At 44.6% G+C, this 15,761-nt stretch overlaps 1 protein-coding gene across 9 annotated transcripts in view; it reads right to left on the bottom strand.

The window, feature by feature from the left end:
- Positions 1 to 9,423: 9,423 nt before the first annotated feature.
- KIF13A (kinesin family member 13A) overlaps positions 9,424 to 15,761 on the bottom strand; it is a 187,102-nt gene continuing 180,764 nt past the window's right edge. For all 9 annotated transcript variants that reach the window (XM_074335179.1, XM_074335181.1, XM_074335182.1 and 6 more), the window contains 2 exons: positions 12,558 to 13,349; positions 9,424 to 10,912 (listed from right to left, as the gene is read on the bottom strand). In XM_074335179.1, the coding sequence (XP_074191280.1) occupies positions 10,886 to 10,912; positions 12,558 to 13,349 (819 nt within the window). In that variant the 3' untranslated portion in view covers positions 9,424 to 10,885. The remainder of the gene's footprint in view (positions 10,913 to 12,557; positions 13,350 to 15,761) is intronic.

Here is a 15,761-nt window from a genome sequence, read left to right as displayed (position 1 = left end):
GCACAGCGAGAGCGGATGCACACGCTCGCTGCCTAACTCGACCACCGGTCACGGGGATTCTCCCGTCGCCCTAGTCGAGCTGCCGCAGTTAAAGCCGCCGCCGCTACCGCCTAACCCTCCACTATGCGCACAACGCCCACCCGGGCGACGTCAGATCCCCGCAGTCACCGCCTTTGTTCGCGTCAGCTGAAGAAATCGACTTTGGCAATAGAGACCCAGAAGGAGATGCATGGCTTGCCACAGGCAGAAAGTCAGCAGCTCCACTCCTTTTATGCTCTTGGCTGTAAACTTAGTGTGGGGACAGAGCCAGGAGAGCAATATCCAGGCTCTTGGCCTCATGTGGAAAGGAGCTGGCTCAGTTATTAGATGGCCATCAGCTGTAATCAGATGGCCATCAGCTGTTACTGGTTAGCCATTAGCCACTAATATAACTGCTGTAGCTACGCTATGGGGTTGGTGGGTTGGTTGGCAGAGAAGCAGCGGTCTGGATTGCAGTCAGCAAGATCGATTGCCTCTATCTAGCAAGTGCGGTTAGCTAGTGGCTTACATTGTGGATCAGGTTGATCCTACTTCCTATGTCTCGCCTGGCTGCCAGCTAGACTGGGGTGCAGGAAGACCCCTCTTTGGAGTACTGGCAGTTGTTTGCTTTTGTGTCTCTACCAGCAGCCATCTAGAATATAGTGGTATGACTCCCCTACCTATGGCTCTGTGGTTGTTCCTTTTTGGCCTCACCATATCCTCCGTTCTTGTGTGGGGAGCGTGACCAGAGACCCCGTGTGACACTTAGTTTTTGAAAAAGGCGTTTAATATAAAAGCAGTAACCTCCTTCCCACTCCCATTGGTTGGTAAAGCAGGCAGAAAGCAACCAGATAGTAAAAGACAGCAACTAATAATACCTTATTAAAAAACAAAAAAAGGTTGAAAAAACAATGCCCATGATCTTTAAGCCGAAACAGAATTAGGAAATATATACAGTTCCAGCAGTGGAGACCCAGATGTCTGGGTCTCTGCGGCTTAAACATTCATTTCTCCCTCGGTTTGGAGGTAGGAAGTCCAAGATGAAGGTTGAGGACATTTTGAAAAGGGGCCACGGGTTAAACCTGACAAGCTCAGGAAACTGAAAATAACCATATAAGATGGCATGAACAAAAGAAATTTCATAACTAAGGTGTGCTGTGGCGGGAAGTCACATCTTTAGCCTGAAACTTCCTTCATAAAGTCAATCTTCACCTTAAGTGACCCTGTCTATGGTCTTTTTGCACCTAAAATGACATCCTTGGAATGTTAGTAATCCCTTTTCCAGACCAGAGCAGGAAACTGCAGAATTCCACATTATTATTCTTGTCCCCTGATGACCATCTCTATGTGCTGTAAAAAGCGAACTATGAACTATCCTGTACCACCTATGTAAAAGAAGGATCTGTCTCTCCAATTTAGTTTTATCCAATCCCAGAGATTTCCTTGCTTTGCTTTCTCCCACCCCCTTCATCTACCACAAATGGATTTCTTGTAACCCTCCTCTTTTGAGTCTATGTATAAAGTAAGCTGCAAACCGCCATTTTGCAGAGCATTTTCTCAATCCGTTGAGATTTTGCTTCCTGGCAATTGTCAGTTTGGCTCAAATAAACTCATAAGCTTTCTCTTAGGCTGGATGTTTTTTCATGGACAAGGTGCAGGCAGTCCTGTGTCTGGTGAAGGCCTGCTTTTGGTTCAGACATGTGGGGGAAGGGCACAGGGACCTCCCTGGCCTGCTGTAAGGCACTGATCCTATTTGTGGAGGCTCCTCACTCCTGACCCATCCCCTTGGGGTTAGGTTTCAGCATATGGATTTGAGGGACATAGAATTCAGTCTACAGCACCCACTGTCCCCCAGTATTTCGGAGGATGTCCACCCAGAGCAGTGCACCCTTCTGCTGCCCTCCACCCCCCCAGACCCGGCACCCATGGGCAGTGTTGTGGTCACACCCACATTGAGCCTATGGCCAGCAGTGCCCGGCACACAGTGGTCCTGCAGCCGTGTGTGCTGGAAGGGGCCCAGGAGACGGTGCCCATTGAGTCTTGGACTTGAAGCTGGGCCCAGGCCCTTGTGGACCAAGTGGTGTAGGATGTTGGAGAAAAGCATGGAGACAGCCCTGTGCCCTGCCAGCTCTGTCTGCTGCCCCTGGGGCTGCCACGCCTCCCTTCGCTCCTCCGTATCGGAAGGAGGTCAACTAACGTCCCCCCAAGATGGCCATGCCCCACGCCCAGCAGGAGCCAGTTCTTGCCCTCTCTCAGTCTGCCCATGAGGGGGCGCTCCAGGAGGCTGCCCCATCGTAGGTGTCCCCATGGTGGCTCTGCTTGCTAGCCACAGGCCGCACAGGCTCTCTGTGGTCAGCCATGGGCCCTGCTCCTCCGCTGACCCATCGCACAGGACTGTGCTGCCCCGGCTGGGGATATGCCTGGACATGCTGGGCTGGGGGTGAAACCAGGTGTGCTCTCTGAACCCTGGGGAAAGCTGGATGTTAATGGAGCCAGGAAAAGGGGTGCCTGCCTCCAAGCCCACGCACCCCCGAGTATGGCCCCATCCACCCCCACCCTACCCCATGGGAAGTCGGGGGAGGGACAGAAGATGGTTGGCAAAGAAGCCAGAGGAAGGCCATAGCCCGAACCCGGTCCTGGCAGACCCCAGGGCTGGCAGCCAGCTGGGCCCTGCTCTCCTGACTGAGAGTCACCTGAACCACTGCCTCCAGCCAGGAGCAGGGCCGCCTAGGACCATCGTTCTGTCTCTGAAGTCCGTTGTTGCAGGTCCAGGCCACAGGCCGTTCTGGAGGGTCACGTGGCCTGACCGAGATGCTTTTGGAGCTCCCCAGTCCGCACCCCTGCCCCTGCAGCCGGCTACTGGCCCCTGCGCGGAGCTTCCCAGTGGGGCTGGTGCCTGCTGCTGTAATGAAGCCCCTCTTGCTGGGGGGTCCTCACTCATAGGAAAGCTCTGGGCAGGTACTCTTTTCTGCCAGGAAGACCCCTATCAGCCCTCACCTGCTGGGGATAGGGTGGGGTTCTCCCCCAGCTGTTGGTGAGGCGTGCCTGCAAGCCTGGGGCTGCTGGGCTGGAGGCGGAAGGGCACGGGGTGACCTCTAGGGCCTCTGAGTCACCAAGATTGAGAATGCAGGCCTGAGAACGGGGATGTCCGAATGGCTGGGACCAGAATGGGCAATGGCCCCTATGTATAATGGCCTCGCAGCTGGCTGGCCAGAGCTAAGGTTGTGGTGTGTTTTCCAGCATTGTCTGCACAGTGCCCTCGGAGCCCTGCCCCTCACAGACATCGGCACTCTGCAGCTGCCCAGGAAATGAGGCCTCTGACTCCAGCACCCACGAGCGCCCTCGGACTGGCCCGTCTGCCTTCCTCACCTGGCTCTATGACTGGGACTGGGAGGTGGGCTCAGAGCTAGCCAGCCCCCTCCCCATTTGCCCTTTCCAAAGGGTGCCTGCCTAGGTGATGAAGCCCCTAACTGTCCCTTGCCTCCTGCAGGAGACATACTAGCCCCATATGCTGGCGGCAGGGACACTGAGACGGCACCTGATTAGCAGGAAGCTAGATAAGGCTCAGAGAGGAAAGCTGAGCTGGGCCAGTGAGAGTTGGCAGCCGCCTCAGGCCACTGAGAAAGGTGACCAGTGCTCGTGGTGTGGTGTGAACTTGAGCCTTTACCTCCTGTAGAGCTGGCTGCAACAACTGTCCTCGCCTTGGCTCCTCATTGCTTGACCGTTCTTTTTTTTTTTTTTTTTTTTTTTTAACGGAAGTACTTTGGGCCGCCTGCTGCTCTGCAGGCCACTGCGTGCCATGGCAAGGCTGCGTGGGCCTCCGGCACAGCTGGCGCCAGAGCAGGGCGGCGGGCAGCTGGCGGACCCTCAGGACGTGCGTGGGTGCCCCTCTGCCCCCGTCCTGGACTGTGATGTCCGGGACGTGGGCAGGGCATACGGGACACCTCGCCAGCTGCCACTGCGGAGCTCCAACTCTCACTAGGACACACACGTGACAGCACAGGCAGGTCAGCCCTGGAAACTAAAGGCCCCTTAGTTTTCCCTCCCACAGGACACATAGCGAAGCGCAGAGGCCACGTGTGGGTGACTGCACTGCCAGAACACAGATGAGGGGCTGCAACCAGGGTCTGGGTAGGGCGGGAAATAAAATGTTCTGGAATTAGAGGTGAGGGCTGTTTGATATATGAATGTGCTACCTGCCACCCATTTGTACACAAGATGGTTGAAATGGCAAAAGAAAATGTGTGTGCGTGAGTGTGTGTATATATATATATACACACACACACAATATACATATATGTATACATATATACAGTTTCATTAATGTTCCATTAACATATTGTATACATATATACATATAGTTTCATTAATGTTCCATTAACATATAAGGGCTTTATTATCAAACATGAGGGTTGGAATTCTGGCTTTGCCACTCTCTACCTTGACCTTGGATTAGTCAATGGAAACTTTAAAACCCACCTTATGGAGCTGTTATATCATCTATGTAGAGCACTTAGTATGTTTCCTGGTAACGCAATAAATGGTTACAATTATTACATATACAGTCAGTTCACATTAGAGGTAAGTAGTATATTACCACTAATAAAAGTGTACAAATATTAACTCCATATAGACAGCATTGTATTTAGGAAAGTGAGTGAGCTAGGCTCAAAGCCTGAATCCACAAAATGTAGAGACTGTGGGAGTTGACCGTTAGAAATATCTGGTGACCATGTAGTCCAGCCATCATTCAATGGACCAGACAGGAGTCCAGACAATTCCAGTATGTTTGTTCCACTGAGCTGTGCAGTCAAAGCCAGGACTATACCTGTTGCATACTTAGGATACTTTCCTTCTACAAACATCAATTAAAAACCAAATTAGTAGCATGAAATATAAGTGGCACTCACACCAGCTTTTTTTTAAAAATTGAAAATGTAAAATTTGACATACATCTAAGAGATCTTCATATGCAAAACCCTGTGCCAAATGTAGGGCCAAGGAAGAGTAGTGATGTGCAAGTATGGAAAAGGAACTGAACATTTAATTGCAAGCGAAACATGGAAACATAATTACAATATAAAAGAAAAACTTTGGAGAGAAAATCTGAATACTAAAGAAGTGCAAAGAGGAAATGGTGTTTGGGTGTGTGGGGGGTGGGGGCAGGGGGGAATCAGGGAAAGCTTTTTTGGTAGCTGAATTTGAACTAGCCCTTGAGGAATGAAGAGGATCTTGGCTCCAGCGGAAGGGGAGCACTTAGCAGCAGAGCATGAATCTTGGACACATAGATAAGGTTGGTTTGGACAGATTATTAAAGATTAGGGTTTCCAGGTGGGAATTCCCAGCCATTCTCAGGAATGTTTTTCACTTTCCCATTCCCGAATCCTGAGATATAAACTGTTCTCTGTTCTTCACGATGAATCGTTTCCACAAAGTGACGTCCGGTATTACCAACCACCTGAGAGCCGATTTTCCCGATTTCCCAACCAACTTTTCTTGGGATTTGGGAACGGAAAAGCAAAAATTCCCAAGAATGGGTGGGAATTCCCACCCGGAAACGCTAACGATAAATAGGAAAAATGTCTAAGGGATACATTGTGAGCAGTGCATTTATTTCCCATTGTGGTTATTATTGGTTCAAGGAGCCGATTTTCCCGATTTCCTGACCAACTTTTCTCGAGATTCGGGAATGGGAAAGGGAAAAAAATTCCTGAGAACGGGCGGGAATTCCCACATGGAAACCTTAGTAAAGATACTACACTTAGCCTGGAGTGAGAGTAGGCTCAATAAGAAGTAGACCTGAAAAGGTGGTTTGGAGTCAGATCAAACATGATTAGCATCATTTAATAGAAGGAGCTGGGCTCTAGCGTCACACAGACTTCAGGCCTGGTGTTGCTATTCAATCATCTACCGTCTGACATTGAGACATTTTCTCAAATCTCTTTTCCTCCATTTCTTCACCTTAAAAATGGAGATGTATATACTATAGAGTCTTTCAAGGATTAAATTGGATAACACAAATGAAAGGCATGCTGCATGGCAGAGATTTACTATTCTTTGAGCAGAGGATCTAACTCATTTGTCTACAGGGAGTATGGGAGAAGTGAGAGGTTAGTTAGAGACAGGGAGATTAGCTTTTTTTTCCTCCAGATTCATTGACATGATTTACATATAACCTTGTATAAGTTTAAGGCATACAACAGGATTTGGTATCTGTCAATATTGCAAAATGATCCCAAGTTTACTTAACGCATGTCACTTCTCACATGAAATTTTTGTGAGTGGTGTAAAATAGGGGCCTAGTTTCATTCTTTTGCATGAAATTTCCCCATCATCATTCATTAGACTCTCTTTCTCCAATGAGCATCCGTGGCTTTCTAGTCAAATATTAGTGGATCACACATGCATGGATTTATTTCTGGGCTTTCGATTCTTGTCCATTGGTCTCTGTGTCTACTTTTATGCCAGTACCATACTGTTTTGATTATGTTTGAAATATAGCTTAAAATCAGAAAATGTGATACCTCCAGCTTTTTTCCTTTGTCACGATTTCTTTAGCTCTTCAGTGTCTTTTGTGGTTCCACACGAATTTTAGGATGTTTTTGATTTCTGTTAAGAATGCCATCGGAATCTTAATAGAGACTGCATAGAATCCACACATGGCTTCGGGTAGTATGGACATGTTAATAACATTCTTCCAATCCATGAACACAGGATATCTTCCCATTTTGTGTCTTTAACTTCCTTCATCAACGTCATACTTTTCAGTGTACACATCTTTCACCTCCTTGATTAAATTTATTCCTACATATTTTATTGAGGGAGATCAGCTTTAAGCCTATGATGATAAAGTTGGCTATTAATGAAAATGAATTATAGAAATATATTTATGGGGTCCTTTTTTACACTGGTTTTGTTATAAAATATTCATTGTTCTATTAACAAGACTCTCACAGTCTTCATGAATAGGGGCCCATAAGGATTAGAGTTCCGTTCTCAGGGACAAACTGGTACCGAGAAAACCTACCTGAAGCTCCCAGATGGTGGTTGCTGCCAGTGAGGCTCAGATCACAGCGAGTGAGGCTCCCCGAACACCTTGTTGAACTGCAGTCTTCTAAGAACAGTATGCAATGACAGCGGCACCCGGTGAGCCTCAGACATGGGGAAAATAACTTGTTTTTCCAGGAATACACAGAGGTGAGTTTGTGTCTCAGATGTCCGAGAGATAAAGACTACATCTTATTTCAACTGAAATTAACTCCCTGTATTGGGGAGGGCAGGAGGAGATGATACTTAAGAGGTACTGAGATCTACAATGGTCTTCCCCCTCCCTTGCGGGATTATAAGCAAATGACAAGCAGGTCAAATTTAGCCTTTGGGAGTCCTTTTCACTCCTGTCAGCTCCAGTTCATAATGTGTTAAAGGGCAGTTTGTGTCCTGCTGTTCTCACATTCTGGTGGATTGTTCTCCAGTCCAGGCCCCCCAGCAGCAGGAAGCTGTAGGAACCCCCAGCTGCCTGCTGGCACGCTGCTGGGCATTGGGACAGACTGCCTGTCCTCTAGGCGAGGAGAAAGTCTGAAACAAATCGCTCTATATTACAGATTGCCTTCTGGTTATGTTTCAGTTTAGGAGGTAGGCTCACATCACAGAAAGACACTTGTGCTAGTGTCACTGTAACAAGTTCAAGGCTGAATACCAAACGTTCTCACTGTGACTGTGAACCTGTAGCATCCTTGTCTGTCTTTAGCTCTTGTTCCAGAAAAGAAGAGAGCAAGAACTACCCAATCACATCTCCTCTTACGGCTTTTTAATTCCACTAAGGAAAGCTTTGCTTTTTGAAAATGAAGCTTAATCATGCAGTTAGTGGGTTTTTGCCCCAATATATTTCTAAAGCTGGAATATTGTAATTTTATACATAAGTATTGCTAGAGCAGGATAGTTTAATAGAAGATAGCATCTGGACTTTACCTGATCCTAATGGTATTTTTATAAAGTTCATCTGCCCATAAGGTGATGCCCTAGAAACACGAGGCTATGTTATTGCTAGGAGAAAAAGTGTGTCCAAATACCTATAAATACTGACAATAATGTACTTTAGAAATTAACTGTTAAACACAGGCCTATACTGAACTATCCCATGAAAGATGCCCCAAACCAGTTTACACTACCATAGTTGTAATGACAAATGACAATGTCAACGACCAAATACTACTGATCTCACACTAGTAAAGGCAATGAAAATGTGTTCATTTTGTCGTTGTCATAGATAATGTAAATATTATTAATACACAGCTGCTGTCCACGCCAACCCCCATTCTACAAAATTCAAGTAAGTTTTGGGCTCATTTCCCCTCCCTACTTTCCCCTGGCAGTTATATAAAACACTCTTCTGTCCAAAAACGTTTACATCTAATTCTTGATCACTTCAAAAAGGCTAATGTACACAACTGAGATTTTTCTGAAAAGACTCTGAAATACCATTTTTAGATACATCGTTCATATTAAGCTACCTTTAGCTACTACCGTGTTTCCCCGAAAATAAGACCTAGCTGGACCATCAGCTCTAATACATTTTTTGGAGCAAAAATTAATATAATTAATTATATTATATTATACCTGGTCTTATATAAGACCCAGTCTTATATTCTATCATATTATATAAAACCCGGTCTTATATTATATTAAAATAAGACTGGGTCTTATATTAATTTTTGCTCCAAAAGATGCATTAGAGTTGATTGTCTGGCTAGGTCTTATCTTTGGGGAAACACAGTATTTCATGGGTGGCAGTGCCGGCTCTGCTACTTGCTCTAAAGATTCATTTCAGCATCGTGCCATGTATCACACACCCTGTCCTACATGCCACAGATGCCGCCCCCCAGTATTGGTCAGTCTGGAACTTCTGACACTCACCACAGCCCTGCCGCTCTCTGCAGATGTCCAGTCCTCCCTTCCAGAGGCTTGCTGCTCTGTGACATGTCACCAGACAGAACAAAGAGAAGATGGATCGATGAAAGCGGGAGTGCAATCCTGGCTCTACCACCCTCTCCCAGTCACTAAGCTCTCTACCCCAGTTTTCCATTCATCACACACTCAATAACAATAGTATCTATGGCATCTGTTGCAGAAAGGATGAATTGAGATAATAAATATCAAATGTTGGGAACAGTGCTCAGTATACACTAAACCCTCAATGAATGTTGGCTGTTACTATTATTAAGCGGCAGGGACATGGGACATACAGCTGTGGAAAATTAGATCTCAAACTAATGGCAGAATCAGTAAAGACATACAATTTCTTTTTTAAAATCCCAATTAGACTGTCTGCATTCTAACACACACACACACACACACACACACACACACACACACACACCAAGTAAACAAAATAAGATTCAAAGTGGATATAAATTACAGTTTTTCTTTTTTTAAACAGACAGTAGTAACATACTACAGTCAGCTCACTATACACAAAAATCATGAACAGCAGCTTCTCATTAAAATCTCCTTAGCCTACTCATTTACTGATGCTAACCATTAAAGAAAAAAGGTCCAGCAGGCTACACGCATGCTCTCACTCTCACAACACATTTATTGCTGTACATCCAGACCAACTGCACAGGCATCTCTGGATTAGGTACATAAAGTTCCTCTGTAGAGATTTCTGCACACGTGATCCCACAATGTCTCCATTACTGGGAGAATTTTACAAATGAAGAGATGGACAGCAGGGTCATCTGTATTCAATCATCTCCTGCAAATACAGTGAAGTGGGCACCCGTGAACAGTATAGCTCTCTCCATCTCTTCAGCATTTTCCAGAATTCAGTAAGCTAGCAACAGCAAAACCAGACCACAGCAAAACCTATCAATGCAAAACAAACCCACAGAAAGACAGAAATCCACATCCCCTCCGCACCCCAATCCAAGTCTTGGTATGTCTTGTGTTTTTACAGTAATACTGCTCTCCCCACTCTATCTGCCTCCTGGGTTGAACCAAAGCGCCAGAAATGCTGGAGGCAGAGCCCCAGTCACTGTCAGGGGTAATAACACAATGTCAAGCCAGTAGTTGGCGGGCCACGTGGAAGACTAAAGAACACACCTGTGAGATTTTTCAGTTTCTTAGGAAACAGGACAGAATGGCAGCACATGGCCTAGTGGCCAAGGGGAGTGTGGCACCAAACTTGCAGTCAAAGTATATGTACAGATAAAACACGAGTTCAGCCCTATGTAGGATCTCTGGTTACACAGAGCAGCATCTGTGACCTCCTCTGCAAAGAGGGATTTGCAACCACATTTTCAGCAATAAAATCCTTTTGCATTTGGTCGCGCACATGAGATTGCCCAAGTTGCTTTGTAACAAAGTTCAGTACCTTGTGATTTTCTACAAACCACTTTTATCTGCAGTTTACTGCGCAGTCTTGTCGGTCTCTGAACAGGCATATTATAGACACACATTTCATATACATATTATTTATAAAAAACAAATTAGGGTATCAACTCCAGATTCTACAGTAAGAACTGATTAAAACTGTACAAGAATAAGTTTGTTTGAATCTGTGGAGATTTCTACACAGTGGGTTGTGTAGTAAGTGCAAACAAAAATAGTGCCATTTCATTAATCCAGGATTTTCGGTTCTCTGGCTTTCTGGAAAAGGCAGAAGCTGTTGATTCACCCTGGTGACAAAGGATCCACTGCTTCTTCCTGCTCAGGAGGGGAAAAGAGGGGGCCCAGGAAGCACATGGCATCTGCACACTGGTCTGAGGTCCCGCTGGGACACAGCATGTTTGAAAGATGAGGCTGCTGCTGTCTCAGGGTGACCTGGCACAAAGATGCTGGGTCCTGCGGACGAAGTGCTGGCTGCCTTTCACGGAAGGGTCGTGATCCTGCTCCCCTGGAATGCAGACGCCAGTGAGTTCAAGCTCCTGGCCCTACCTCCCCTCCCACAGGGAACACCTTCAGGGACCCCACCCTGTGGCTCTTCCTAAAGGGACCCACAGAATTTGGTTTATTATGGAATCCAGTCCTGGAAATGACACTGTACAAGGGAGAAAGCTGGCCCCCAGGTGAAGCTTCTAGGAAAAGTAAAGCACAGCAAGACCCAAAGTTAATGAAAATACTTGTTATTTCTGCCCCACATGCTAAGTCATGTCAGGTGAGAACAAAAGTCAAACTTTACTACTTAAAAAGTTTTCACACTGTAACAGTGTCAAAACAACTTACTAAAACCAAAATAACAAAAACACTAAAGCAATTTTTAAAAATCACAATAATCCCACATTACTGTAATACAACAAATACTTTTGTAAATTTCACATTTTTAGAAAAGATCTTTATCAGGGACACACTACTCTGGAGACTTCCCAAAGCAAAAACCAGGTTTTCTTCCTGTTTGTTGGGTTCTAAATAGCTCAGGCAATGAAATGAGGGGGTGGTTATGCCTCTGCCTAACCTGGGAGTGGAAATGTGAAGAGGCACCTCCCTCACAGAAACCCCCAGGGAATTCAGTGCACATTTAGGTTCGGGAGCACAGTCCCAGGATGAAGAATGATCCTGTGGACTTCTGGCCCGAGTCCTTCCTGGACTTGTTAGAAGAGGGACCGAAAAGCTGATGTTGGCCAGCGATGCAGATTCTCCTTGAAGATCAGTGCAGAGGAAGCTAAAGCCTTTTTAACAAACGGGTGTTTGGTTGTCAAAAACAGTTATGGGTAAGGATGACCTTATCCTCCACTGAGCTGCTTTCCAGTTCAGTCAGCTCTTTGTTTTGCTAACTGCTGGCACTCCCACCCCCTTCCACAGCTGTCCTTGGGGTGCTGGATCAAACTAGCGATGCTCAATTTTAGGGAAGAAATGGCGGCACTCAGGAGCAGAGTGCTCAGAAGTGGTTATTTATATACAGAATTCACTATATTCCTTAGGCATAAGAGTAAAATCGCATTTTGTTCCAATATGAAAGTTAAACATAATAAACTGACCTGGGTAACTTCCAAAGCTCAAACTCCAACTCCTGCAGGAATTCTCATATACTTCCTCAAGGCACCTTTAATCCTATGGGCACTGAATGATTGTACCTTATCAATTCTATGATGCATGTTAGTTTTCCCCACATTTTAACATCTCTGAAATTGTGTTGTGTCTTACAATTCCTGATATGATGTAATTTCATTGGAAGTATTTTTTTAATGATACCTAAAATAATGGTGTATATAATAAGCAAAGAAATCACTGATTTAATGAAATACGATAGATGCTACCAGGGGAATGAATGAGACTGACGGATCATTGTACATGTGAATGTATGTGAATGCTTAATTCAATAGAACCCATATGCTTCCACTCTGACACCACGCAGCTGACTTGCAGACTTGCTCCCCGCAGCCAGATAGCTGGGCAGCATGTGAGCTTGCCCACTGTCAGAAACATCTGAATGACTCTTTCCTACTAACTCACTGAAGTGAAGGGCTTCTGGGGGTTGGGGCACAATGAGCCGTGTTCAGAGACAGCACAGAACCCAAAGGAATGTCTCTGGAATTCATTACCTGGTCATTCCCTGTGGAGGAATGCCTCTGGCCAGGGTCCTGTGGCCCATCTGAGGCACTCTTAGTATCCATTTTATTTGCTAGGTTCTTCCTGCACGAAATCTCTCCAGTGGAAGAATCTGTCAAATCATCAATATCTGTCCCATCTGACACACCCATAAACTCTGTGAAAGAGTGGTCCTCAAGGATGCTTGTGGTGTGCTCTATGGTCACCCCTCTGGGGCAGAATTCTCTGGCCGGCTGGCCATTTCTCCTGGAGCAGGCATCTTGCTGTGAACATGAGCCAGTCCTACAGAGTATTTTGGAGCTTTGCTCAGGGATGCTTTGGGATGATGGGCTCCTTTCGGTTAAGGCACTGTTTTCCTTGAGTGGCACCGTGATTATCTTATCCTTTACCAAGACTCTCTCTAGTTCTGTCGACTCTGTGCTTGAGGATGCTCTGAAATCATGCACAAGTGATGGTCCAGAATGCTCAGTGGCGTCTGCATCTTTTGTCTGAACGGCTAGCTGATCTGAGCTGTCACTAGAGGGGACCACCATGTCAGACAGAGTGGCATTGGAGGCACTGTGGGAAAAGTAGCCACTGGTAATACTGCTGGTGGTAGGGCTACGGGACACTTCTTTCTCCAAGACCCTTGAGTTTGTCAAATCTACTTTAGAAGAAAACCACTCTCTGTTCTCCAAGCTGGCATTGTAAACACTGAAGTCGGCAAACTCCACAGGTACGTAAGGCCGTGACCCCATGAGCTTCCTGTTAAGAGCTTCCAGATCATTTTCCTCCTCCTCAGAGTCCTACATAAATGAAGCAGAAGTCAGTCAAGAGCTTCTTATAGCAACTGTATTGTTGAGACCCGTTTTAAATACTTCACTATTAAAGGCATCCACATGTTTAGTGTTTTTTTTGTTTTTTCCTTTCTGAGTTTGGTTAAATCTTGTCCCCTATTGTGGATACAGGCACATTATTCTCAGAGATTCTCAAACCCATTATCACCTAATATAAAGGGGATTTATTTCTCCTGTGCTCACTTAATGCTAATTAGAAACCTTTCCTCCTCTGGTTTCAAGACAAATGATGGAACAAAGTGCAGTGGGTTTAATCAGTTCCTCATGATTGGTTTTCAGTTGTGATGTTGTCCCTTCTCTAATTAAATGAGTAGATGGACAGCCAGCAGCAGAGAATAGCTATAGCTTCACTTGTTCTTACAAGCCTCACCTTGGGGAGCCAAGTGCAGACAAGTGAGGTGATTTGTGAAAAGTTTCTGAGCTATTTTATCGGAGAAACAGCAGTCAAATAAGGCCCCAACAGCAAGAGGGCTAAGAACACAATTTCAATACCCATTCTCAGTATTATATTAAATACCGGAAGGCTGTAAAATACTAGCAATCTGACAATTACTTTTTGAGGGGTTTTGAGAAGCTTGGAGAGAGGATTTGGCTAGAAGGTGAGGAAGACAAGATTTAAATGTAAATTTTCTTTGTCAAATAGCTTTAGAATTCTCTATATAAAGATTGGTAAATATGCAGAAGTGGGTGTTATCAACTCCCAATCTTTCTTCCTAATGAGGGATTCTTTCATATTTCTGTGAAAAACAATGTAAAACATATGGGCATTTTATTTTCAAACAAAAATAATTGGTATTACTACCTAGTCATTTCTAATTAACCGCATAAACACCTGATGACATCGAGCGTATTCCTTTTCTCTTTTGAAACATGACTTTCATTCAACAAACAAGCATCAAGCACCCACCATGTGCCAGCCATCGTCCTAATAAGTGAGAATACTAATGTTGAGCAAGAACAGGCAGGGTCCCTGCCCTCAGGGAGTTAGGACTTTCGAATCTTGTTCTTAGAATAATGCTGGACAACTGCATGGGTGGATGGAAATTTCACTCAGTATAACAGGTGACTATAAAGACCTAGAACCAAAACATCAACCTTACTCAGCAGACAGACACATGGAGGAGTGGGGATGGGGGAGGGGGGAGACACAGAGGCCGGGGGAGGGATAAGGGGTGGGGAGGCGGGAGAGACTGCACCCCATGGATAGGGCTGGTGGTAATTCACAAACGAGCATACACTTCATCTAATAAATTTTACAGTAATATTTTCTTTTGTATCTCATAAGATGCTAAATATCTAAAAATAACTGATACTCTTCAACACTTCTTAGTTTTTAAAGTAACTTGAATACAAATTATGTAAAAGCATCAGTAGTCATAATTCCTTGGCTATTAAACAAAGGTGAATATCAATTATCAGTGACAAAGTTCCAGAAATCAGCAAAACAAAAATTTGGGCAACACTAATCTCTTGCCATCTTACTTTTAGCTTCACTCTAAATTAAGTGGCACCTCTAAAAAAAGGGGTAGGGTAGAATGTTCTTTCCCTAGGGTTGGTGGAATGTTTAAAAGAAGCAAAGATTGGACAGAACTGTCTGAATCAGTAGCCTTCATCTACATTTTCTAGATTCTTGACTTGTTTAGACTCAAACTTGAATTTCAAGTGTTTGTATCGCTCATATTTCATTTTGATTTAAGCTGGCAAAGAAATGTAACTCCCCCAGACAAGAGTCCATGATACAATGAATTACTAAAAAGTTAGTATTGCAAGGAAAACCAAATTTGAAGCTGAGAATTAGTAACTTACGGCCATTTTTATGCCTGGAGTTATTTATTATGAAGACTGAGGAAAGGCCTGGCATCCAAAAATACAACTTCCTGAATGAAATATTTAATCACGATTTTAACATGTAGAAGTAGATATGCATTTATCAAACTCACAAAGATAAAAGAAATTATTGCTCAATGATTAGAATGACCTTTGTAACTCTGAAGAGTCTACAAAAACCCCTAGACATTAAGTTCAAATAGGGATCAGTATAGAGTTATGCATTTGGGGGAGGGGTGAGGATGGCATAATGACCCAAAGGGCCAAAGCAGTAGGGACGACTAATTCCAGAAGAAAGAAAATGAGTATAGATGAAATATTTTCCAACATGTAGGAGACTGAAAGTTTGTCAAGTTATTACTACCCTTAAGGAGAAAAATGAGGGGACTTAATTTGCTTCAATTGTATGTTAAAGGAATTTGGTTAGATAGACTTTTATTCCAGAAATATTATTTATCAGTCTTAAAGAACACTAAACTAAGCATCTTCCTACTACGTATCAAGGACGAATGAATGAAAACCCCACCTAAAAGT

The sequence above is a fragment of the Rhinolophus sinicus genome, linkage group LG06 (genome assembly GCF_036562045.2).
Source record: "Rhinolophus sinicus isolate RSC01 linkage group LG06, ASM3656204v1, whole genome shotgun sequence".
In the NCBI taxonomy this organism is placed as follows: Eukaryota; Metazoa; Chordata; class Mammalia; order Chiroptera; family Rhinolophidae; genus Rhinolophus; species Rhinolophus sinicus.
The sequence above is the reverse complement of the archived record's forward strand: the minus strand, read 5'-3'. Positions and strand labels throughout refer to the sequence as shown.